General features: G+C 42.2%; 2 protein-coding genes across 2 annotated transcripts in view; one reads left to right on the top strand and one right to left on the bottom strand.

Moving 5' to 3' along the window:
* Positions 1-11,639: 11,639 nt before the first annotated feature.
* On the top strand, positions 11,640-21,603 carry C1QL3 (complement C1q like 3). The gene is made up of 3 exons (XM_082742020.1): positions 11,640-12,558; positions 12,819-13,485; positions 19,400-21,603. The coding sequence occupies exons 2-3, from the start codon at positions 12,898-12,900 to the stop codon at positions 19,577-19,579; spliced, it is 768 nt and encodes a 255-aa protein (XP_082598146.1). The 5' UTR covers positions 11,640-12,558; positions 12,819-12,897; the 3' UTR covers positions 19,580-21,603.
* Positions 21,604-22,208: 605 nt separating this feature from the next.
* Positions 22,209-26,113, bottom strand: part of PTER (phosphotriesterase related) — a 65,803-nt gene continuing 61,898 nt past the window's right edge. The window contains exon 5 of the mRNA XM_082742011.1: positions 22,209-23,045. Coding sequence (XP_082598137.1) covers positions 22,835-23,045 — 211 coding nt within the window. The 3' untranslated portion in view covers positions 22,209-22,834. The remainder of the gene's footprint in view (positions 23,046-26,113) is intronic.

The following is a 26,113-nucleotide window of genomic DNA, read 5'->3' as shown; positions in this document are numbered from 1 at the left end:
CAAATATCCCACAGGATCAGAAGGATGGTTGAAAGAACCAAGGGCAGCTCCAGGGCTTGAACAGTATAAGCTTTTGTGGACCTTTCCTCTATGGAGCTACCAATTTCCATATCTTTCTATGCTGTATCTCAAAAATCAAGAAAGAAGCTGAGTGCCATCTTTTTTTTTTTTTTTAAGATTTTATTTATTTATTTGAGAGAGAGAGAGAGAGAGAGAACATGAGAAGGGGGAAGGTCAGAGGGAGAAACAGACTTCCTGCCAAGCAGAGATCCCGATGTGGGACTCAATCCTGGGACTCCAGGGTCATGACCTGAGCCAAAGGCAGTCACTTAACCAACTGAGCCACCCAGGCACCACTGAGTGGCATCTTCTGAGACAAGAGTCTACTTGGCCAAATTAAGCTGAGAAAGAGGTGGAACAGGGCACTAAAAGACAAAATGGCCACATGACATCCACCCTGGTATCTTCTCCATGATACCAAAGAACAAGGAGTCACTGTGAGTGGAGCTGCCACCTTGATCAGGGCACTGTTCTGAATAAAGAAGTTATCTCTTTTGTGGTTGATCCAGAACCTTCCATTGCAGAGTAAGCATTGTGTATGCTTTGATCTGTACTTTTTGTGGGATGCAAGCAACAAGCATGTTGGCTTCCTTTACTTTTTTTTTTTTTTTTAATTTTATTTATTTATTTATTTGAGAAACAGAGATCACAAGTAAGCAGAGAGGCATGCAGAGAGAGAGAGAGGAGGAAGAAGGCTCCCTGCTGAGCAGAGATCCTGATGCGGGTCTCAGTCCCAGGACCCTGAGATCATGACCTGAGCTGAAGGCAGAGGCTTTAACCCACTGAGCCCCCCAGGCGCCCCTCCTTTACTTATTTTGACAAAGATTTACTGAGGGCTTGCTTGGTGCACAGGTGCTGATACAGATGCTTTGGGGGACATGGAAGAGAATAAGGTGTATTTTGTTAAAGATATCTAGTCCTCTAATAGAAACTCGTTCTATACAAAACCGAATAACCTGGAAACAGAACAGAGGCTAGTTTCACTGGATTCTTTGTCCCATCCTTTCCCAACCTTAATAATATATATTTTTCTTTTTTTACAGAAGAGAGAGAGATCACAAGTAGGCAGAGAGGAAGGGAAGCAGGCTCCCCGCTGAGCAGAGAGCACCATGTGGGGCTCGATCCCCAGGACCCTGGGATCACGACCTGAGCTGAAGGCAGAGGCCTCAACCCACCGAGCCACCCAGGCGCCCCCTTAATAATATTTTTATTCTTTTGCTGCTTCCCCACTTAGGAAAAATTATACAAAAACACAAGAAACTCTCAAACCTAAGGCCCTCCCAAAGCAACCACCTCGTTTACTTTAGCCAGTTCCTATAGCCAAGATCAACGATAATGACATCTTGCCGAAGCCCACACTTCTTTAGGGAGGAAAATCCTGTCATTTTTCACTTTCATGAATAGTTTACCAAAGAAGAGTTTTCCATCTTGAATCTTGTACATTTTATTTAAGTCAGCATACATACGCCCCAATCATCCTATGGCACTGAGCTCTATGATTGCAGTTAAATTCCACAAAGACTTCAAATCCCTTTAAAATATGCTATCTACCATAAAGAGGCCACTTCGTGTCAGAGAACTCCGTTGAGATTGAGCTCTCTCCTACTTTCAATTAAACAATACTATGCAAATGAATCATTAAAATAATCGCAGTTGTGGTTAAAAAATTAAATCACTAATGATTCCAAAATTAATAATCGAAAAACAAAGGGAGGAGTGCATGGAGTGGATGACAGCCAAAATGAATGTCCAGACCAACAAAACAGTGAAGATTTTAATTTGGAGTTGCTCTACTCCCAGTAATTCATTCATAGCACATATCCGTCAAGTCCTGATGACTATGAAGGAGCACGGTTTAGGGATGTCCATGGACTTGGAGTTGGTCAGAGGAAATGGCGGACAACCTGCATGGTGAATCGTCACTGTTCCTCTCTTTCCTCCCTGTTGTTTATTTCCAGTGGCACTGCTAATAGTGCGATTGCCATTTCAAAGGGATTCCAGTTCTTTAGATAGGTTCATCTTCAAAATCTGCCCATGACCGTGACCGTGAGGAACCGTAAATGCTGAACTAAAACGTGCTGCCATATTTGAAGCTTGAGTTATTCAGAGAAAGCCGGTCTGTAGCACCCTCAAAGAAGGAAAATCAGCAAGTCATTTTCCTCTCTCATTCAGATTCCCCTTTACGAGTTTAAACCACCTATATTTATTTCTGCATTTTTTATCTCCCTGGCTCTGTTCCTTTTTGTGTCACAAAAGAGTATTTATTTCCCCCCTTTGTATTATGTACTGTTTATCGCTCTGTAAAAGCAGTTTGCCTTTTATCTTTTGATGGTGGGAGACTGTTACCTTTTGAGTGGTTTCTGGTCCTGAGTATGAGTGCGCCCATCATGGGGATGGCTTTACCATCCACTGAACCCATTTCAAATTCATTTGCATTTCACAATACATATTTCTATATTTGTGTGTAGATCTAAGAGGAGCTGAAAACCATTAAAATTCCTACTATTCTGCACGCTCAAAAATCTTCAGAAAATTCATCAGCTATGTCTGGAGTGCTGGGGCGCTCTTACCTCGCATATATGCATCTGTATTTTAGAGACCGTGAGTAAATATCCGGTGGCTTAGTACAGGCTTCATTAAGGCGTTACGAGGGTTGGCATAAATACTCTTAATTATAAGTAACCAATTCAATGGGAAGGGAGAGAAGTGATTTTTGTATTTGGTGTAAGTAGCTCAGCGCTTCCAATTCACAGGGGTGCACGGGGTTGGCAGTCTTTTCTCTGAATAGTTCCGGTGTTTATGAATACTGTTATCAGACAGTATCGACAATCATTTTGTTCTCAGAATTGAACACTGAGGTGTGATTCAGCTAACTTCCTGTCTGCTCATGGTTGTGTTTTTATAATATAAGTAGTAACGCTTTTATATCTGTAGTAATTCATGGGTCAAAATATTGTAGGCATGACTTGGGAACAAATCTGCCAAGTGGTTTAACTTCCTTTCTTTTTTATTTTCTGTAGCTAGTCACATTTGACTGATCTCCTCAAATTACATACTATAAAGAAACCGAAATGTGGAATTTATTTGCATTTGTTTTCGCTGAGCTTCGTCACTCTGATGATAACATTTACTACACTTCTGATTTTTATTTGAAAATGAGTCGTCACCCCCTCTGGCTTAAGCTGCACCCTCTGCTCTTCTTCCCATTCATTCTGCTCTTGCTAATTGTGTATTTTCTGGGAGTGCTGTTTGCTGCATGTTCAGCATGTCCGCTATCTTTGAATGAATTTTAAGATGTACTAGGGTTGGTAAGCTGAATTCGATTTGAGCTGCTTCAGTTTCTCACTGGGGAACATTTCTTCATTTTCTGAGAAGCTGTCTTTGACTCTTATTCATGATACAGTTTCATACCTCTGACTTAATAAATGCTTAGAATTTGATAGTTAAATAAAAAATCTCCTTCTCCTGAATGTTGAATCATTTCTTTTAATAAATCATAAAATGAAGATAACTCGTGACATTTCCCTTTTTGCCTTGGCTATTGGGGAACCCAGAAGTATTTTATTTTCTATATAGCAGCTACCATCCTTGATGTAACACTTCCGTGCAATTCTTTCTCCCTAGTCCCCAGCCTTTCTTTCTGTCACCTCGCTGTTGTTCTCTTGTCTTGATTTTTAAGGAGCTATTTTGTGTTTTCTTGTTAGAAACATCAAATATGGGGCACCTGGGTGTCTCAATGGATTAAGGCCTCTGCCTTCAGCTCAAGTCATGATCTCAGGGTCTTGGGATCGAGCCCCGAATCAGGCTCTCAGCTCAGCAGGGAGCCTGTTTCCTCCTCTCTCACTCTGCCTGCCTCTCTGCCCACTTGTGATCTCTGTCAAATAAATAAATAAAATCTTTAAAAAAAAACAAAACATCAAATGTTTCTTTGGAACTCAGTGATGTTTAAAAGAATTAAAATGATCAATCTGTATCTTAGAAGAAATATGTTGCATCCACTTCTTGACAGTTGATAGAGCATAGGCAGAATACCTTCCCATGAATCTTAAAGAAATGAGGGGAAGAACCCCTAAGAAGATCCACTGAGGCCTGTATTTTGGGTGCTTCCTATGGCCATCCTCTTGGGCCAGAATCCCTGAGGAATTCATGTCCTCTTTCAGTAATCATGGGTGAATTTTTGCTCTCCACCATGTGCGTGGTATGAGGTATTTTGAAAATACAGTAAACAGATCTAACTGCTCATTTCAACTATTAGAACCAGGTCTACAAGTATCCCTGCTGGGAGATGAACACATACTAGATATGAAATCTAAAGCACCATGTATTTTTTTTTTTTTAAGATTTATTCATTTATTTGTGGGGGAGTGTGGGGGGTGGGGAAGGCAGAGGAAGAGGAAGAGAGAGAGAGAAAGAGAGAAGCAGACTCTCCACTGAGTACAGAGCTTGATGCTGGGCTTGTTCTCAGGACCCTGAGGTCAGGACCTGAGCAGAAATCAAGAGTCAGACCCTTAACCGACTGAGCCACTCAGGCGCCCCAGCCCTAATCCATTTCTAACTCTGATTCCTGTACAGGTTATTTCTCACCTCTTATTTTTCCTTTTATTTATTTATTTATTTATTTATTTTATTTTATTTTTTTTTTAAATAAAGATCTGCTACTAATCTGATTCTTTTTTTTTTTTTTTTAAATTTATTTGTCAGAGACAGAGAGAGCACAAGCAGGCAAAGTGGCAGGCAGAGGCAGAGAGAGAAACAGGCTCCCCCCGAGCAAGGAGCCTGATGCGGGACTCAATCCCAGAACCCTGGGATCATGACCTGAGCCGAAGGCAGCGGCTTAACCAATTTAGCCACCCAGGCATCCCTAATCTGATTCTTAATCTAATGTTTTGGGCAATTAAAGGGTTTCCATTCTTTTAGGGAAGTCTGGTCCTTGGAAATACCTAATTTCCAGTCCAGTCTTACACACTACATCTAGATTTCTTAAATCTTACAAAGTTCTTTTGAAAGCTATGCTGTCAATCCCAGTTTAACAATTCCAATTCAACAAACAGCCTATTTAGCCCCCAGTCAACATGTCTTTAGGGCCTGTGGGTGGGGTAGGGCCCCAAGATGAAATGTCCGGGCATTTCAGTCACAGGAGAGTAAACAAAGCAGGAGGAGGGAAGCCCAGCAAGAGGAGGGCACCCCACAGGCTCTGGAGGCACCAGTGAGGCGGGGGTGGGGGGGTGGGGGGGTGCGTGGTAGGAGCCAGTAGGAGGAGTGGCTTTGGAGCTGGAAGGCAGGGGGTTTGAAAAAGGAATAACATCAGGAGGAGGAAAGAGGAGAGGGAGGAAGTCGGTGGCCAGGGTAGAGGAGAGACAAGGACAAAGCGGGAAATGACAAGGCCACTTCCGGTGAAATTAATGACCACTTCCCGCGTGTTTAACCAAAAACCAGAGAATGGATAATGAGGGGACCGAGCACGAAAATCAAGGCTGGGAAGGCAAAGAGGCCTTGTGGCAATTTCTGAGGAGCCTGGCATTCTGAGCTTTTGTAGTTGGACTTTCCAGCCATGCGGACCATGAGGAAGATACCGTTTCTGGGCAGAGTGGCGCCGCACCGAGCAGGTGCTGAAGGCAGATCATTGCAGATGCTAGCGGGAGACTGTCTGGTGACAGGAGAGGCTTTAGGAGGAGGGAATGGATAACAGAGGCCAGTTCTTGTGGGCTTTAACTCCATTCAATTGAATAGCATTGAACACATTAATGAGAAGATAATAGAAGTGACTTATCCAGAGAATTCATTCTAACTAGTACAGTCAAACCCTGGATAAAGCATTAGATTAGGGCCTTCTGAGCTTGTTCTGAATTTCTGAAGGAAAAGTTAATTATGTAGTTTAGACCTAATGCCTGATTATATCTGAGAAACCACACGTCCAAAATTCCTTTTAATTAGCTCCTTCTTTTTTTCTTTTTTCTATTCAAGGCCTTTTTTAAAAAAAAAAAAAAAAAGCCCATGCCACCCTCAGCCCTGGGGAAATGGGCAAAGAGGTCTGTGGAATGCTAGAACAAATGTTCATACGTACTCGGGTGCCGGAATCACGTTATGAAGAGAATCCATCATGGGTGGTCCACTTCTGGCTCTCATTATCCAAGTAATGAGACCTTCTGCCCACCCCAAAAAACAAATCCTTAAGAGGAAATGAATACATATATATATATATATACATACATACATATATATGTATGATTGCAAATACACACACATACATGTATATGTGCACGATGGCAGCTCCTGGATAATGGACCTGCCTAGGGGATCCTCGATTTAGCAAACAGTTTTGAACTTTCTTTTACAAAAGCAGCCAATGGTAATAAAATGAACCAGTTTGCCCCTGTTCCTGCCCCTGTGAAGTTACTAGCCTGCTGGAACGGTCCGGACAAGAGAGCAGCAGACAAGAAAAGGCTAAAAGACCCAGAATGATTAGCCTCTGTGAAGAAGCTCACACTTAGAATATTCCCATGTGCTGATGAGTCTTAGAAGCCCAAGTGAAGTCAGAGAACCTTTGCAGATTTTGACTAGTGGAAAGATTACCCCTTGAATATGGGACTCTCTGGGCTGAAGAAAAACACCAAACCCTCATCTAAGTAGCATCAACTTTTACTGACTTTTTCCACTTTCCAGAGTGAAAGATAAAGTAATTAATAAAATTATGAATTGTTATAGGGTACCTGGATGGCTTAGTCAGTTAAGCAACTGACTCTTGATTTCGGCTCAGGTCATGATCTTGGGGTCCTGAGACCGAGCCTGGCATTGGGCTCCGCGCTCATGGGGGAGTCTGCTTGTGTTTCTCTCCCTCTCCCTTTGCCCCTACCCCCACATGATCATGCGCTTTCCCTCTCTCTCTCTCTCTCATAAATACATCTTTAAAAAATAAATTATGAATCGTTACAACTACTCTCAGTGGGAAATGTTGAAATATACAACTACTTATATTCAACATACAACTCCCTCATTTTTTTCCCCTCTAGTTTATTACAGATCTAAACTACCTACCTCTGCAATTTATTTTTAGGATTATGGTTTCAAATTGTATCTATTTTTATATAGTTTAAGACTTTTCCCAAGAGGTTGCCTTATTTAGGGAAAAGCTGATACGTCGGTTCACATACAAATACCCAAGAAATGCAGTATGTATTCACAGGACGAATTATTCATATTTGAAGGGGACGTGCTTTGGGGTAGGAGTGGGGCCAGATGCACCTTCCCTTGATAGTCATATCCACTCTAGCCCACTTTCTCTTAGAAGCAGATTCTAGGATATTCTAGAAGATCAACTGCTCTTGTCAGGCTCTGGCTCTGTTGGTGGTTCTCTGTTAGACCTCTTAGGACTCATGATGCTTTAGATTTTTAAAACAAAACAAAGGAGACAAAACAGTAAGACTACCCCAGTTCTTACCACTGCCTGCCTGGTTGGTCTGTGTGCTGCACAGCTGTGTTCCTGTGATACATTTTCTGCTTGAAATTCCTCAAGGTCTAATGGCACCTGTGTTAAGTTTCTCTAACTCACCCATCTTCCTTGTATGGCTGGGGTATCATGACCGTCCCTTGAGAGGACTGGCTGACCCTCTTAGATTTCATTCTTGGAAACTTTTCCTTCAGTTCTACATCAAATAGGGTCTTAGAGACCGAACATTCCATCCATGGGAAACAAGTATGAAATATTATATCCATCCTAGAGATTTCTTCCTTATATTGATTGATATGGCAAGAATTTGAGACCAACTTAAAACCATACATTGTAACCAAATTTTGTATAATGTGCTCATTATCATCTCCTCCTGACTATTCAGTAATTTTCTGCCAATAGACCTGCCAGGCTATTTTTCCAACTCACTATCCTCCATAGAGAATTTTTTGTTGAAAGTTCCGTATTTCTTGGGGTTATGACTTAGGTGTCCTTCAGAGTGATTGATTACTCTTCTGGCTAACTCAAAGCAGCCCTCTCTCCTATGTTCCCTTTTTCCGAGAATCACCATCCACAGGATAATTTCCTGAGTAACTATCTCATTGATTTTTAAATACACTTGCAACTTGTTGACTTGGGGAACTTCCCAGAGCAGGAGAAAACAGGTTTTAACGATTCCTCCCAGGTTGTAAATCCAAAATCTTGGTCTGTCAAACTGCAATGAATTCAAATTATCTTGGTATAAAACTTTCTTTTTCTTACTTTGGAGAAGTGTGAAGTGATCCTTGTGTTGAGTCTTGTCTTACTTTGTTTTATATTACACAATAGTACACACAGGCAGCTCTCCTGTAGAACTTGGGTGTTCTAATTTTGTGTAAGTCTATGACATTTAGTATCCATTTGATGTTATTTGTCTTAAGTCTGATGTTTTAGCTTCCTGTACTGAGCACGTGTCCTACCATCCAGCTCCTATGCCCATGCGCTGTTCAGAAGTCCTACAACATATGAACATGGAAATGGACATTTATTGGGCTCTGGGTGTGAGTTGGGTAGTCTTAGCATTAGATGCATTAACTTGCTCAGGCTTCACAACAACTGCATGAGTTAGATGTTAGTGTTCTTCCCATTTTAGAGAAAAAGAAATGAAGCCTCAGGGAGATTTAGTGACTTTTATAGCAACTCAATGAGGAAACCAGGATCCAAATTAAGACCCATCTGATTCGAAAGCTGTAAGGATATACTACTTCCCTACATTACTCCAAGCAGACCCTTTCTGGCTAGAAACCTAGAACTCTTCATCATAGGGGTGTATGTTCTGAAATATAATTAGGAGATCGAGGAATCAAAGGTAAATAGCTGATCCCAGTCTGAGGGGGGGGGGTTGTTTTTTTGGTTTTTGTTTTTTGGTGTGGTTTTTTTTTTTTTTTTTTTTTTTTTTTACTCTTTTTATCTCCATTTCTGTAGATAGTCCTTGGGTTTGTTAACTCATCTTATTTTCCTCTTATAAATGCTATTTTTGGTTCAGTACTGCTGGATTTGGAAACCATTCTCATGACTAAAGATTTGTTTGCCTCGTAAGAGCCCAGTGTAGGGCTGTGCTGCCAGTGGGCGCTCGATAAAGATTAATGGATGGCGGTGCACGTCTGTGTGGGAGTTGTGTGGCTTCGGATCTGCTCGGTTCTCCGAAAGAGACAGAAATGATGCGGGAAGATGAAAATCAGTGGATTATCACCCAACCCAGATCTTGGTTTTCTGTGTTGGACTTTATGATCTGAATGGTCACAGAGGCCCAGGTGCTGAAGGAAATGGGAACACAGAGCCTTATGTTTTCTTGAGACGTGATGGGGGAAATTAGATCGCAGGGCTTGCTTCCAAGATTAATATCAACTTTGAGAGAAAACTTGCTTCTCTGATGAGGACTGAAGAGAATCAAATATTTTTTTTTAATTGACACATTTTCTATTATTATATACATATAGAGATGATGAGTAATATGCCATATCAGATGGCTTATTCAAACTGTCAGAATAAGGGCTGAAGCGTGAGTAACTTTCCAGAGAACCTTCTGAGAAATTCAAGCAGTGGAAAGTGGCAGCCACCAGCCGTTAGTTCATCTACTACCCAGTCATCCCTGAACCAAAAAGAAAAAAAAAAAGCTTCTCCCAAAGCACATGGTAGGACACCTCTGGAGAAGAGGGAGGAGACTGGTAACGTATATTGACTTCACTCAAAAGCCAGCTGTCCATGTGCCACCAGGTTTGTCCCCTCACTGGAAGAACGGGGTCAGCCATGTGACCTGGGAAATGTTGACTGCATTGTGCACAATGCCCACAGAGCACGTTTCCAAATCTCAGCAGTCTTTTAAAATGTTGGTGCCCTCCCTTGCAAAACCAAGCTGGGCTTTGGCATTAGAGATGGTGGAAAGAGACTCGCCTCCGTTGCAGGGCTGGTCCCAGAGGTCTGACAATGTGGCGTAGAGGAGAGAGTGAGCAAGAACAGGCGAGCTTTCTAGCATTCATTCCATCTCTACCGTTTCATGATATCCTCACTGGCTTCCTCTGTAAGATGAGCAGCCTTCAGTGGAAGTGTATCTTGAGCTTTTCAATGAGAATTTACTTATTCAACTCTACCTTTTGAAAAGTCCCCGTGTATCCCCCGCTGGACTCTCTTTGGCAATGAGGAAGTCTTATGAATTTTGATAACTTGGTGCATTCTAAAAGAGTTTGATTAATACATTAACCTTCATGGCTGTTCCCACACTTTACTGTCTTGTCCCCCAAAAGAAAGGTGACTTTTTTAGAAGCGACCCACATGGTGTGTTAGGAAAATAGGTATTATGGACGGGGGAGAACTTTCTATGTGTCTGATGCTCAAACATATGAAAATAAGTACCTCCTGTGAACCAAAGTCTTAGGCCCAAGACACAGACGCACACTTCTGAAACCAATACCCTAAAAGGTAAAGATTCGAGAAGCGGGAAGAACTCTTAGCCAGTTGCAGCCAGAGGGAGAGAAAATACAGAGACCTTGGCCAAGCTGAGCCCCAAAGGCCAGGGGCTCACTCTTGATTCTCCCCGGAAAGACCTAAAGGAGCTGCTGACATTTCTCTTAAAAGAATCAAGTGGTTCTCTTCTGTCTGCTCATTTGACCTTATTTCAGTTTGAAACATAGAAGAAGGAAAGAAAAAACTAAATTGACGTGGGGTGGAAGTTAGGCAGAAGGAACAGACAAGGAAATGCTCAGGCAGGATCCTAGGCCAAGGATTGTCACCCCAGGGCGGTACTGTCTCTTGCCTTCGCCCTATTTGTTCTTGCTTCTCATTTCAGATTCTAGCCCTGATGTAATAAGTCACCGTCTTCCCCAGCCATCATCCCAGTATTGACAAGCAAATGTCATCCGCATTTGATTGACATCCTTTGCTCCTGAATGCAAAAGTATGATTTACAAATCAATTCCACTTGTTTATTTAAAGCTGTTCTTGTGTGTCTTATGTATTTGTTAGTGCCATAACTTGCCTGATACCTACTCTGGGGGTTTTACATTATTATTATTACAAAGACAGGCTTTCCCTTCTCCCGCTCTCTCATTGCAAATGGGGCTCTTCTTTCTCACGTTTTTTTTTTTTGTCCCGTGCCTCAATGTACATCCAGGAAATGTGCCGTGAAGCCTAGAGGACACTTTCCATACCTTAGCAAAAGATGTTGCCCAGTACTCTTGCAAAGGCTGCTTGGCTTGTCTTAAGACTTTTAAAGACATTTTTAACAAGTAATTATTTTTCATTATGTAGTGTAAGTAAATGCAACTTCAGGTCCAATGGCAGTCCCTCCTGAAAGGTAGCTAGAAATGTAATCCTGTAAGTGAAGGACAAAGTATATACTCACCATCCACAGCATTGGTTAAAAGAAACCCCCACCCCCTCGCCATTAGGTGGTGGGCCTGTTCACTCACAATCGTTCAAAACGTCCTTTGGCTTTTCAATGTGCCTTAAATGTTCTCTGGGTAACATCTTACTTCATCTTAGGAGGCTGGAGAGGAAAACCATAAGGTTAAAAAAAAAAAAAAAAAAAAAAGAAAACCCATCTGGAAAATTCTAAAGGGCCCTTCTTATGTTAAAAGTGGCATTTCAAAAAACACCTGAAGCACGGGTTGATTGTGGGTGAGCCAGTAGAGAAATCTTGTCAACCGAGCCACCCTCTTTTCAACCTTCACCTCCGCCCTCCAACTGGCGCCGCCCGCTGCAGTGGGAACTAGAGGGCTTAGGTGTGACCTTCGAGGACCCAAGGCTATTGCACATCTGTCTCCCTCCCCCCAGGTGTGTCCAGCGAGAGCGCTGCCATCACCTGGGCTCGGCAAGGGAGTATTCACGATCTCACTGTTCATCCATGTGCAGAGGGGAAGAAAAAAAAGAGAGAGAGAGAGAGAGGCTGGGAAAAAAAAAATCCCACATTGTCAGAGTAATGCCAAACTCTCTCTGAGTGGGATGAGCAGAGCAGATGCTGCAGTGAGATGCCAAAGCGGCTCCCCTTCCTCTGTGCCTTGGGTGCCTATAAATTGCTCCGGCGCGCGTTTGTCAGCCTCCTCTTCTCCTGGCAGGTGGTACCCAGGCAGAATTCTGCGTTCAGTCTCTCTCGCGCTCCGCTCCCGGCCGTGAGGCGCTCGCCGCTGCTCACTAGCTCCTCCGCTCCAGCCCCGAGCCTCGCCGAGCTGACCGTGCCCGCCGCCGCTGCTCCGCGCACCCGGGGGGCGGCTGGCCCGAGCTCGCGCCGCCAGCGCCGGGCGTTGGGGGTGCGCGTCTGTTAGAGTTGTGGTGGTTGCAAAGGAGGGGGAGAAAGGCAGTGGAAGGGCGAACAGAGCAAACGAAAGAAGAAAAGAAGGAGGCAGAAAAAGGCAACTTCAGACGGAAAGTTGGTGCGAACTGGCGCAGTCGGCAAAAACGGAAAAGTCGATCGCAGGCGGCGGCTGCATAAAAGTGTGAGCTGCCCGGGCCAGCGCGAGAGGCGGCGGCAGGCTCTGCCCTTCGGGTGGCCGCGCCGGCGCCCGCGGCAGCCACAGGTGCGAAGGGGCTCGCGGGAGGCGAGAGGGCGCCCTGTGCACCCCTCCCCCAGCCCCCACCCCCCAGCCCGGGACTTCAGCTCAAGTCACTTGGCGTCTGAGCTCCCTCCCCAGCCGCAGCTTCGGCAGGGGGGAGCGGGAGCGGGAGCAGGCGGGGAGCGGCCGGCGCGCGCCCGCCCAGGGGAGTTGGGGTTCGCAGGGGGTTGTTTTCGGCTCTGAGGAGGTCCCCGCCCAACCTTCAAAATTTTGTCCAAAAGCAGACAAGAGGATCGCCCCGCGCTGAGCCGGCTGGTGGGCAGCAGGAGGCGCCTGATCGCCGCCGGGGCGCTGGGGGTGGTGATGGTGCTGCTGCTGGTCATCCTCATCCCGGTGCTGGTGAGCTCGGCCGGCACGTCGGCGCACTACGAGATGCTGGGCACCTGCCGCATGGTCTGCGACCCCTATGGGGGCACGAAGGCGCCCAGCACTGCCGCCACGCCCGACCGCGGCCTCATGCAGTCCCTGCCCACCTTCATCCAGGGCCCCAAAGGCGAGGCCGGCAGGCCGGGGAAGGCGGGCCCGCGTGGGCCCCCCGGCGAGCCTGGGCCGCCGGGTCCCGTGGGCCCTCCGGGCGAGAAGGGCGAGCCCGGCCGCCAAGGCCTGCCGGGCCCGCCCGGGGCGCCCGGCCTGAATGCGGCCGGGGCCATCAGTGCCGCCACCTATAGCACGGTGCCCAAGATCGCCTTCTACGCCGGCCTCAAGCGGCAGCACGAAGGCTACGAGGTGCTCAAGTTCGACGACGTGGTCACCAACCTCGGTAACCACTACGATCCCACCACGGGCAAGTTCACCTGCTCTATCCCGGGCATCTACTTCTTCACCTACCACGTCCTGATGCGCGGAGGGGACGGCACCAGCATGTGGGCTGATCTCTGCAAAAACAACCAGGTGAGTGCCGGCAGGCAGCAGGGTGGGCGGGGAGGGAGCGCGGGAAGGTACGGGCAAGAGGGAGGAGACCCCGGAAATGGGGGTGGGAGCCCGCGGAGGAAGGGCGCGGCAGCCCGGCTCCTGGGAGCGGAGCGGAGGGGTCGCCGCTCTTCGCTGGCGAGGCAGGGGTCGTAAGCCCGCGCGGGCGCGCGGAGGCCTGGAGAGCGCGGTTCCCAAGCTAGGACCTGCACTTCAAAGCGCGAGTGCGAGCTCGACCCTCGAGGATAGGGAAGCCGGGAGCTCCGTCCCTCGGACAGCTTGTGCACCAGGCAGTCCCGGGCAGGGAGCGACCTGAGGGATCCTCAGCAGGGCAGGGTCGCTCTCAGGCTTTGCCTGAAAGAGGAGGGCTGGGGGAGCCCCGAAATGGGCGTGCCAGGGTGACAAACTCGGGGGAGAAAGGGGCCCGCGGGAGAAAGAAGGGAGCCGAAAGAGGGAGTCCAAATGTGACGCGTCCAGGGCCGAAGAGGGACCAGGGGACTCGCGGTCGCAAGGCCCCTGCGACGACCCAGCCCAGGGAAAGGAGCATACCGTCAGATTCAAGGCACAGACTCCGGTTTAGATTTCAGCCCAAGGAGAAGAAGGGGGAGAAGTAACCAGTGCTGATAACAAAAGAGAAAAGTTGGGACTCATGGGTGCACTCAGCAAAACACGCACCCAAACACAGAACCCAGACTCCAGGGGCTGAAGTAGGAGGCCGCATAGGCAGGTGGCAAGGAGGGCGAGAGGCAGAGCCGGCCCTGGGGCTATGGGCCTCACTGCCAGGGAGCCCCCGGGCCGCCTGCGTGAGGGTCTTTCCAACCCTGCCTTCTCACAAGGCAGTGGCCTTGGCCTTGACTGTGCCCTATCCTGAGATTAGCCATGAGCCCCAGGATTTGTTCTCCTGGGCTGGATGGCTCCGCCATCAGGGCCACGGGTCTGTTTTATGTGGGGGCCACTTTATCGTTTGCTTGAGAAACTCGCAGTCACTGCAAAACCAAGGTGTGCCCGATCTCTTAGAAGAGGAAAACTGTGTTTGTAACTACCCAGAAGTGTCCTCGGACCTGAGGCACGCGCCGAATCAGCAGGAGCGCTCTGGGCCAGGCCTTGCAACCCGAAGCCTGCAGTCTGGGCTAGTTCTCTGGCTTTAATTTTGCCTCTTGGGTGGTACAGGGAACAGCCAATTTAGATTTAACAAGGGCTACTGGGCTTCAGGTAACCCGCGCCTTGAATTCAGACCTTTTCAGTTATAACCCAGGTTTCTATCAAGCAGCATTAAGGCAAGATTTCTTCCAAAGACCCAATTCAGGAACAGAAGTGTTTTGTTGTTGTTTTTGAAAAGTGAAAGACAAATAGTATAAATGTATATGAAAGAAAGGACAAAAATATCCTGTCCCTCCTTTCTCTTCCCACCCCTCGTTTCTAAAGGAATTTAGAAGTAAATAGCTCAATGACCCCACAGGACAGGTAGAAGCAAAAAAAAAAAAAAAAAAAAAAAAAGAAAGAAAGAAAGAAAAGAAAAAATGAATGGCCACCAGGAGGCACTGACAGGGTTGTTTATTGTAGTTATTATGCACAAAAATAATATTAAGATAAATAAATATTTACGGAGGAGTTAGATAGTTATTAGATAGTTATAGGTGTATGGTTAAAAAGGGCATCATGACTCACTGTACCAAAATAGAGCTATTTGATCACCTTTACAGAATGGTTTATGAAGAGCCCCTTAGCAGACAGCAATGAGGCACCCATTTATTCACAAACTGGCTCTCTTCTGACTCAAAGGTTAGGTCTAGAAAATAATGTCAGGCTGAAGGATTGTTTTTAGTGGTGTTACTTAAGATGGAATAATATTCAAGTTTTATCAGCCACTGAATAAAAACACTCACATCTTTAAAGATCTGGAAATTGCAATTGCATGAAAAATCAGGGAATGATACATTTAAATTAGTTTAAAGGTTCCTGTCTCAACTGCCGAACCCAAGTATATTGAACTGATTCCAGGAAAACCATTTTATATACCTGTTCTAGGTGCATTTTGTTTTTAAAATTATTCCATTGTTTGGAGAGTAGAATGCTTCTTTGTATCCTCCTAGCTTGCACATTCTCTGAGGATCAGGAAAAAAAAATAAGGCAACCAGCTGACCTTATCATGTATAAAGCTCTCCACTGGCATTATTAAGCTGTTACTTCTTCAAAAGGTGTGCAACAAGTAATTCTGAAAAATATACATAGCAGCAAACAATATATTTTCAACTTAAGCATGGACTATTTTGGAAAATGGTTATTAAAATATTACTGTTAAGGAATTTTATCCCTAGAATAGAAAGATTTTATAAAGGCTGACCTGTAGACAGTTCCAAATGAGATATATTTTACAAAGTTTATTTTATTAATATTAAATAAATAGTTTATCAGTGATCTTCAGTTACCTTCTTGTCTGATCACTTCTTAGAATGGCAGTTTCCCCCCGGGCAGACCTAATTTGTTTTCATAAAACAGAAACTCAGAGATCCATGTCAGTGTAATGTTCTATGGATTAAGTGGATTTGAGAAGCACAAAAATTAAACTAAAAATGCAGTGCACTCTAGGATAGAGGAATGCCTCTGGACCGTAACCATATGAGAACCATTTTATTTATGCTTTGTGTTGAATGCAGGATCACAGATGGAAACATCAAAGGCCAGTAAATTAACCTGATGCACCACTTAACCTTTTGTTTATGATTCCACAGAAGTACAATGAAAATGAAATTATGAGAGCATCAGTAGCAATTAATTAAATTAGCAAATGTTACCATAAATATTGTCTCCAATGATAAACCCTCCCTAATAAGATAATGCTACAGCCACACAAGCTCCCAGGTTCTCACAAACAGGCCAGTAAAAGGATCACAGTTCTCATATTCCCCATGAAACCATCAGTCCAAATTTAATCGTATCATTTGTTGCGAGCCCATGACAGTGCATATGAAAGGTAAAAGTTGGACTCTGGTGGCTTTACAGAGACAGGAAATATAATTTTAATGTGTTCGTATACCTTTGGCAGAAAACCTGAATTCAAAAATTGCTCTTTGAACACAGTCACTGTGACACCAACTATACTAAAAGCTAAAACTGGCTCAAGATTAGAACTATAAAATAATTAAAGACCCGGTTTTATTTTAAGAATCTATTAATTAATTACAGCACCAATGAACATGAGATGTTGGAAACAAGAGTTTGTGGGTTGATAATTCATTCATTAGAGAGATTAATGAAATGTCAAATTAATATTATCTTTTTAAAAGCGGTGACACACGCACTACAGATCAATCAGGATCTAAATAGTTAACTTAAAATTTGAAAAGATATTAGAGTACATTCAGGCAGAAATGGGGAGCTCAGGCTAAGGAAAGGATGCATCATATTCCCAGAGAAAATGCTGAAATCGGTGTACATTTAGGAACCTGAAAATAGCGTCCAAGGCAGATGCATTACCTTCCTCAGTAGTTCGATGGCTTAAAGGGAGAATTGTTGGAAGTCACCGAGCTGATTACTAGAGCTTGAAATTTCAAGTTCCATTATACCTTTAGAGTAGTAGGATCAGGTGAGCAGGCAGGCTAAAATCATGCAAAGCACATTGGAGTGTGGCAGTTATTTAATTGAGAGAGTCTTGTGGTACAATATAGGGTAAAATCTTAAGAGAATCACTTTCATTAAAAAGCAATCACACAACAAAGGAAATGAAAAACCGTAAGGGTAACCTTCTAGTCTTTGGGATCACCCTAATGCATTTGCAGGGTTTTGTGGTCATACCTACAGAATAAAAATGGTCACATTTACAGGGTTTTCTCTTTATACCCTGTAGAATAAAAACCGCATCATATATATATATATATATATATATATATATATATATATATATATTTAAGACTATTGCCTCTAAATCAAGGGATTTTAATGAGTACTGGTTCCCAGATGCCTTTATAAAGAAAGCAGTGTTACAGCACAATACCCATAGAGCATATATTAAACATCTAAAGCACTAAAAAAAATGTTTCTGCCTATTAATAATAGCTGAAAAGTATATTTATGGATGGCTTATTAATTAATATATTACTGACATAGCTAATTGCTAATTTGTATTTTAATTTTTCTCACCCATTAAAAGTTCACGTGTTTAAAAAAAAAAAAAAGATGAGGTCATAACAGCGCTATCCTCCTTGTAGATTTTTTTCCCAGGGAATTAATGACTGGATAAAATTAGTGAATCAAAGCACTCAATTCCTACAAACTTATGATTAATTTCTAGGAAATATTTATGACATTAAATTGTGTTATTACTTAACAGTCCAAACAGATCACCTCATTGAATTGGTGTATACATTTGAGTCAATGTTTCAGAGCCTAATTGCATGGTGTATTGCTTTCACTGTATTAGTTAGCGTCAGTTAGCACAGTGTTAAAGCAATTATAAATCCTTTAAGCCCCTTTCTCCTTTTGCTATACAATATCCAGAAAGAAATTTTTAAAATACTACTCAAATTACTTTACAAGTTCAGCAGTGTCAAAGAGCCTTCTCCTTTTTTAACATTTCAGCATTAATGTGAGAACATACCACATGAAAATTTAATTTGAAAACCTATCATTTAAGTTTTGAAAGAAATGCATGGAAATTCTTGACTTATGTCTCAGTTCCCTCATTTTACCAAGTGATAAAATTCAGCATATTATACCCCAAGTCATGCATTATTACATAATGCAGGTTTACAAAACCACTAAATCACTTGCTATGTTATTCAGGGAAATACCATTATAGTGGAATAGAAACAAGCCACAGAGTGGAAGATGTTTTACTGAAATAAATCAAATTACAAGTCTGCCTACTGAAAATTTTTTTCCAAGGCAGAACCAAAATATAGCTAAATGGATATAAAGCCTAATTTGAGTTGAGGAAGTGACAGAATGTCCATATTACTTGAAATGATAGGCAATTTGACCGTTTGCAAATGTCTATCAACCCACTAATGAGATCACAGACTCAACACGAGAGGATTATAGGCAACTTCCATTCTCAAAGCAAACCACACATTTTTAGAATCACCCAAGTGAAAAAGAGTGTTCAATCAGATCACTAAAAATGTTTAGAAATTTGAGAGACCTCAAAGCTTAGTTCTTTCTATAACTTTTAGATATGTTGAAATTAAATATGGAAGTACACACATCACAGGTTAGTAATAAAAAGGCACATCTAGAAAAATGAACTCTGCAAACTTGGGTGATGTTTAAATGAGGTTTCTGGCAAAAAAAAAAAAAAAAAATGCTCTACCTGAATTAGATTTCGAAAGTCCCGAATCAAATGACTTCCTTCCTTTTTTTTTTTTCCTCCCTATATAGTAGAGTTGGAGTCGTATTATTTCTCTGACGTCTCCACTGCTATGGCTCTCCATTTTCTAATAAGCGTGGGGACCCACTGAAGTTCAGATTGAACCTCTGTCCTTGTAAACAGCTGCTTAGAATATTGCTAATTGGCTTAAATTAAAATGCAAAAAAAAAAAAAAATTATCCTTCTTTCCATTCCAAGAAGTGACTGGGCCTAGAGATTCAAGAAATGAGGAAAAGCGCTGATTTAGGAAGAGGATAGAGTGATGTGTGTGTGGTTTACAGCCCACAGTAGGAAAAAAACCTTCTGGAATGACCCTTGCATAGGACCTTTTCATCTTTCTGCTCCTCCCTTCCAGCGACACAGTTGAAGCTGTTACAAAGATACCCTCCCAGAGCTCCTAGGCCCTGGTGGACTCTCCCAGGCTGAATTCTGTGCTGTGGCGCAGGTTGGCTTCCGATGCTGAGTGAATGGCAAAGAGGAAAACCTGACAGCTCTCTCCTCCAGATTCTAATTCTCCTTTGCTTCACACAGGTGCGAGCCAGCGCCATTGCCCAAGACGCTGATCAGAATTACGACTATGCCAGTAACAGTGTGGTTCTTCATTTGGAGCCGGGAGATGAAGTCTACATCAAATTAGATGGCGGCAAAGCCCACGGAGGGAATAACAACAAATACAGCACATTTTCTGGATTTATTATTTACGCTGACTGATCACGCAGAAACTAAGCTTATTATTCTGAGTTTGAACACTGGATTCGTATGGCTAACGTCCGTGAATCAAGGATCCCAGGGGATGCCGGTTGCGGGGCACCTCAGTTGTGTATATGTGGGGAATTCAAATGCTACCTGACTCACATCTGTATACGCAGAAACATTATGTAAAAAAAAAAAAAAAAAAAAAATTAAAAGCAAGATAAGCAGATGTGTTATCCACTACCGCCAAAGCAAATACTCCTCCTTATCGTTAGTGTCCATGTGAATGAAGTCCTATATAGATCACAAATTTTTATAGAAAAATCTAAGACACTGAATTATTTCTCCAATATATCTGAACTTTGGTGTACTGTGATCTTGCTGCTTTTATCCATATGTCAGCTTTGGTTCTTGTGAGTTTACCTGCTTATTATGATACCTGGAATCCATTCATAGTGTGGGGAGAATTATATTACCCTGCAGGAGAAGGTCTGATTGAAACAATGCTGCTTGTCCCCAAAGAAATTGTTTGCCTTGTACTTTTGTTAACTTTAGAGCTAGTCCTGGGAATGATTCAACTTCAAGCCTTAACCTGGAATTTTCTGGATTTGAGGGAATTCCCAAGCCTATGATCATTTTCACATTTTCTTTTTTCTTGTGAATTTTCTTTTTTCTCTTTCCCAGTGATAGTCTTTAAAAATAGAGATCGAAACTGTATCATAGGATTACCCTCTAAGTGTGAAAATGTGTAATTATGTATGGTATTTAGAAAATCCCTTGTGTGTCCATTTTGTCCATAGGATGCGTTTAGATTTACTTAGAAAGTCAGAGAAATTTATTCTTTGGTGTTAAATCAGACTGAGGCTTTTGCCTTCTTTGGAACAAAAGATTATTCATAACCCAATGAACAATGGTTTAATTTGAGCTACTGCACGGGTCACCAAAGGGACACTAAGTAAGGCCTTCAAATAGTTACTACAAGTCACGGCCTGAGGTTATTTCAAAATGAGCAATTTCACATATAACCAATAAGACAACAAAGTGTATATATTTTATACAAATACCTGCTACATATACATGTATTTGTGTGTATACACACACACACACATATGTTAGATCAAATATAATATATACATGGCTTCAGACCATAGGCACAGTGGCTGTATAGCCTCAAAAATTTAATTTAAAAAAAAGTATGTGTATATATACACACAAACACTCATAAATTATTCGACTTTTTTTTAATCAAAATATATTTTGGATTACAAAGGCATATGGAAGAGTAAAATAATTTAAGTGGCTTCTCTTTTAAGAGTTACCCAGAAAATTAAATTTTATTCGGTTAAAATGCCCTATACATCACATGTCTGTAAATTATGCCTCTGGCTTCTTTATTACCATGTGCCAATCAATATTTCCACTGGATTCTGTGGCAGACTGTTAATATTAGGACTGCAGAAACAAAGTGGCTCTCTTTTGCAATGTTTATGAATCATATACATTTGAATTATCCATTTTTTCCCTTTTTTCTCAGGTGGATTAAAGCTGACGGTAAAGTAGATGTTGAGAGTAGTGTATATCATTTCTCTCTGGCTAAAATACATTGCCAAAAGCCATCTCTTTAATCTAAGAAAAAGATTAAAAATGCATGTTGATAGGTCCTAACTATCAGACAACTTCCACTATAACGATTAAAAATCTGCACCCCTCTCAGCTGCCTTTGAAGAGTCTTTGAGCAAGTCGATTTGAAAAACAGGGATTTAAAAATCTGCTTGTTTTACTGGTGAAGGACATTTGCATTTTTTCATTTAAAGGAATTAGTTTGTTCTCCTGGCTTGTTCCTCGTGGGTACTTTCTGTTCTAATACACAAAAAAAACTCGATCATCTTTGATCCACAGAAATATCTCGTATTTAGAAAACCTCAACTTTGCAAAAGAGTTACGTGTGGTGTTCCCATCTGAAGGTGCTGTTGGCTTGGTTTAAATGCCTTGGTCTGAGTAACTGTCATGATTTTTATGATTAAAAACACTTAGCCCATTCATCAAGAGTAGTGACTAATTCTGTTTGGCCTTTCTAATACGTTGGATAAGTCATGAAGGAGTTGCAATGGATTTATGTCTGTTTAACAATATGTATTTATCAAAGAGAAATTGGTAGCAAGGTTTTGGAGATTTGTTTTGGGGGAGGCAGTTAACAAATAGTATAACGAGGAATCAACCAAAAGATTAATTTGTAAGCAGCAGTGCACATCTTCTATGGGTTTTAAAAAGGCTTTATTTACACAAACATCAGGGCTGGGTACCTTCTGAAGAGCAGGCTCTAGAATCAGAATGTCATTTCTAATAGATCTGACCTTTCCTTCAGATAACTAAGCATTATTTTCTCTGTTTAGGCCCAAGAAAAAACAAATAAAAGGTAAAGGGATTAAAGGGAATACATATAAGGCAAACATTTCTCTTTTTTTGCATTACATATTATTAATTAAACTGTGGCCTTTGTTATAGATATAATGATTCATTAAACTATATTATGTAATATATTTTTATTATTATGATTGAATTTTTACAATTCACTTTTAGGTGTTCAGGCTCCCTTATACAGGTTTAAAACAACAAAGTTTTACAGCAAAAATGGATACCAGGAAGCCACAGGTAACAAAACTGATTTATTATCAGTAAATATAGATAAGGTAGACAGCATATAATTAAGCTTACACAATCTTTTTTACCATTGTGAATTGGTAATTGTATTACAGTATCCTCTGGGGGGAAAAAAGCCTCAAAATTTAACTTCCTTTGCTGCCGAAGCTATTTTAAAGTGCGGTATTATTCATTAAGCATTAATTAAAGAACAGCAGGATAATTAGTAGGATCATTAATATTACAAGTAACATTAGATTGCTCCAGAAGGGGGTAATTTAACTAGAAACACTTTAAATTTTCTCAAGTAGTGCAGCTGATAGATTAAGAAAACAAAACAAAACAAAACTCCACTAAGGGGACACAGACTGTAAATCGCTGTTTGGAAATAGGTATTTCTGTATTTATTTTGTGGAGGCAAAACAATAGGGCAGAATTAGGTTAGTAACTTCTTAAGGTACAGGGGCGACCGCAGTTTCTGAGAAGGCAAAACTCTTCTAATTCTCATGAAAAGGAAAGGGCCCACTATTGGTCCTACAGGGCTCTGATTAATATCTCACAATGCGCTGGAAATCACTGAAAAATGTTCTCCGCAAGCTTGATACTCAAGGTATGAACTCATAAACAACCTTCCTATTTGAAAGTTAGCCATTGCTTAGGGTTTTCTATCAGTATCTTATCAATTGCATTCTCAGTGATACCTCTAAGCAACATTTTAGGAACAATGTTGGTGAGTATATGAGAATAGCCGTGACCTCCGTATTTCATTAGCCGATGCTTCGTATGTATGTCATGTGCCATCAGAATTCGGTCTTCATAGCCCTCATCCACCAGAAGACGCACTCTGTGAGAAATGTTAACTCATTAAATGGCATTGGTCTCATATTTTAAATTACCGGGGTGCTTCAAACGTTTTACTCATAGACGTATTATGCTTGCTGTATAAATACTGCCTTCCGCTATGGCACGGGTAGTGGGAGGCCCTCATTAAATACTCCGCGGTAGTGATAAAGATAGCACTGCATCCTGGTAGGAGCCTGGTCCTTATTCCACGCACAGAGAAATTTCTAGCCTGTGGTATTTATGACAACGCCAGCAATACTGCATTAAAAACAGTTTCTAATAGAATGTGCCAGTCATTCAGAAAGAAATACTTGGCATTTCACAAAGTAACTTTGTTCTGGATTTGTAGCCAGCTCTCTGCTCTAAAATCCCTCTCCTAGTGGACCCATTTTCCAGATTCCATTCTCTCTCTGGCTCACTGTCTCTCTCTCTCTCTCTCTCTCTCTTTCTCTCTCCATTCTTCTAGCAAACACAATCAATGGCAATTTGTGATTTAAAAAGGGAAACAAAAGGAATCTTCATACAAGTAAAACATTCCGAGAGTAAAATCTGTTGTTTTGAAGGTGAAGGGCATATTATCAACTAGATGGTCATTTTAAAAAGGCCAGGAAAGGGGGCACCTGGGTGGCTCAGTGGGTTAAAGCCTCTGCCTTCAGCTCAGGTCATGATCTCAGGGTCCTGGGATCGAGCCCCGCATCAGGCTCTCTGCTCAGTGGGGAGCCTGCTTCTTCCTCTCTCTCTGCCTACCTCTCTGCCTACTGGTGATCTGTCTGTCACATAAATAAATAAAATCTTAAAAAAAAAAAAAAAGGCCAGGAAAGGTACCTCTGTAGTTCGAGCATTGGTCCCTTCGAAGTAACTGTGGAAATTTTGGCTTAGTAGTTGTCTCAGAGCATTGGATTAAATCAACCAACAATTGATTCTGTCTTCCTTTTATTTCAATAAGATTGTTGTAAATATTGAGATATTCCTTTAAATTTATAGCCAGTTACCTCGAGAATGGCTTTCCAACTTCTGTCTAAACATCTAATCCTCTTTGCTTTGTTAAATGCTGTAATCTATAGTGTGAGTCACCTCCTGACAGCTACCATCTGTGTGTGTCTGGACTCTGGGCACTGTCTGTCGTGACTTCTACGAGTCGCTGATAGCAGGAGGTGCAACTTGGAGACAGTGGTCCTTCTCTGGCATTCTCTACACGGGCTTGTCAGTCTCTGGATTCCCAAATGAATCTAGATGGTTGGACAGCACCTTCTTCCCAGAGACTAATTATTTAAAAAGTATCCTTTTTGTTTCTAGGACATTTTTTTTTTTGCCATTCCGGTGCATGAGTCAATTTTAATAATGACTAAAATCAGCAAATTGTGGACCACCACACAGAAACCTCAAACACAAAGCCTTGCCCTCCGAGAACAGATGTTTTAAAATAAAATTATAATTGAAGATGAGATCTTGTGTTTGTAGGTCAAAGGAAGGCAAGGGCCAGAGAAGAGCCACCCCGAGCCTTTTTGTCTAGAAATCTGTATTCGTGTCACACGTACCCAAGCGTGTCCTGAAAGATCTTGGACTTCTGTTTGTGCCGCCGTGGATATTTACCTCTTTAAAAATTTGTATAGCGTCCAAAAACTCTTGTCTGATGTTACTTTTGGAACGGGATCTCTTTAAGGGAAGGCTCTGAGTTATATGATCATTTATGAGGAAAGAGGAAGATTAAACAGAATGCTTACGCACTGCTGAAACTTAGCGTAACAAACCTTGATCCCCAACTGAAAAGGAGTATCATGTTCCCGGAAATTTTAGGGTATGCTTCCCCCCTTATATTTTCTGAACATTTCCTAAAGTTTTTGTCTCTTTTCCGTGTCTGAGAAAAAAAATGGTGTCACGTTACTACAGAGGCATTTCGTATGGAGAAACAAATACCTGTACGTGGCCTCGTGCCGTCCCAAAGTTATCAGATTGTGAGATAGTAAGGAAAGAGTATAATGGATAAGATACTCATTGAAAAGTGAAAACCCATAGAACTCATTAAGTCAAGACCAGTTCCCTCACGAGAAGAATATTGCCGTGGCACTTCAAACATAGTTATCTCCTGACTACCAAGATATAACTTGGCCACTCTTTTTTTTTTTTTTTTTTTAGAGTTTTTTTTTTTTTTTCCTTAAAGATTTTATTTATTTGAGAGAAAGCGAGAGAGCACGAGCAGAAAGGAGGGGCAGAGGGATACGGAGAAGCAGCCTCCCCACTGAACAGGGAGCCTGATGTGGGACTCCGTCTCAGGACTCTGTGATCATGACCTTGGCCAAAGGCAGATGCTAAACCAACTGAGCCACCCAGGAGCCCTAACTTGGCCACTCGTGGAATAAAAGCTTCTCTCTCGTGCTGTGCCATTGTATGGAAGAACAGTAGTTCCAGTGATGCCGCCAGAAGGAAGGAACCACTGTAGATGAGAAGACAAATATGACAGTAATTATAGAAATACAAATGAGTTAGTGTTTTGCAAACAAATATTAGAGAGAGACTACAAAGTGTGAAAAGGCAGAGATATAATAAGATTTGAGAAATGGAGCATAAGATTGAAAACAGGTGTTAGACACAGAATTTCTGGTGCTGAAAACCAGAGGTAGGCAGAAGCGTGCTTCTCTGTTCTTGCAGTTCAGAGCTGTAAGATGACTAAGGCTCGGAAAAGGACTGCCAATGGATGATGAAAATCAGGTGCCCAAAGGGGCGGGGGGCGCGAGGGGTACCAGAGCATAAAAGGTCATTCAGTAATTACCGTGAGCTGTATTTGAGTCAAGTGACCTAATGTGTGATTTTCATTTAAGGACAATTAAGTATATGTATGTGGATATACATAAACACACGTATACTACATATAAATTTTGATGTATTTCCATATGTCCTGAATGTTTATATTTGGTTCAAGGAAAGCTGACCAGAATGAAATTCCTGTTCTTGAATTAATAGCCAAAAGCTGCTAAGAAGGGCTATGAGACGAGGTGTTGGTTGTCCTCACCCCGTATCTCCTTTGTAGACCCTCTCTACAGATCCTTGCCCTCTTATTCAAGGTCCAAG

This window comes from Mustela nivalis, assembly GCF_964662115.1.
Source record: "Mustela nivalis genome assembly, chromosome: 7".
Classification (NCBI taxonomy): Eukaryota; Metazoa; Chordata; class Mammalia; order Carnivora; family Mustelidae; genus Mustela; species Mustela nivalis.
Note: the sequence above shows the minus strand (reverse complement) of the source record. Positions and strands in the feature narration are given on the sequence as shown.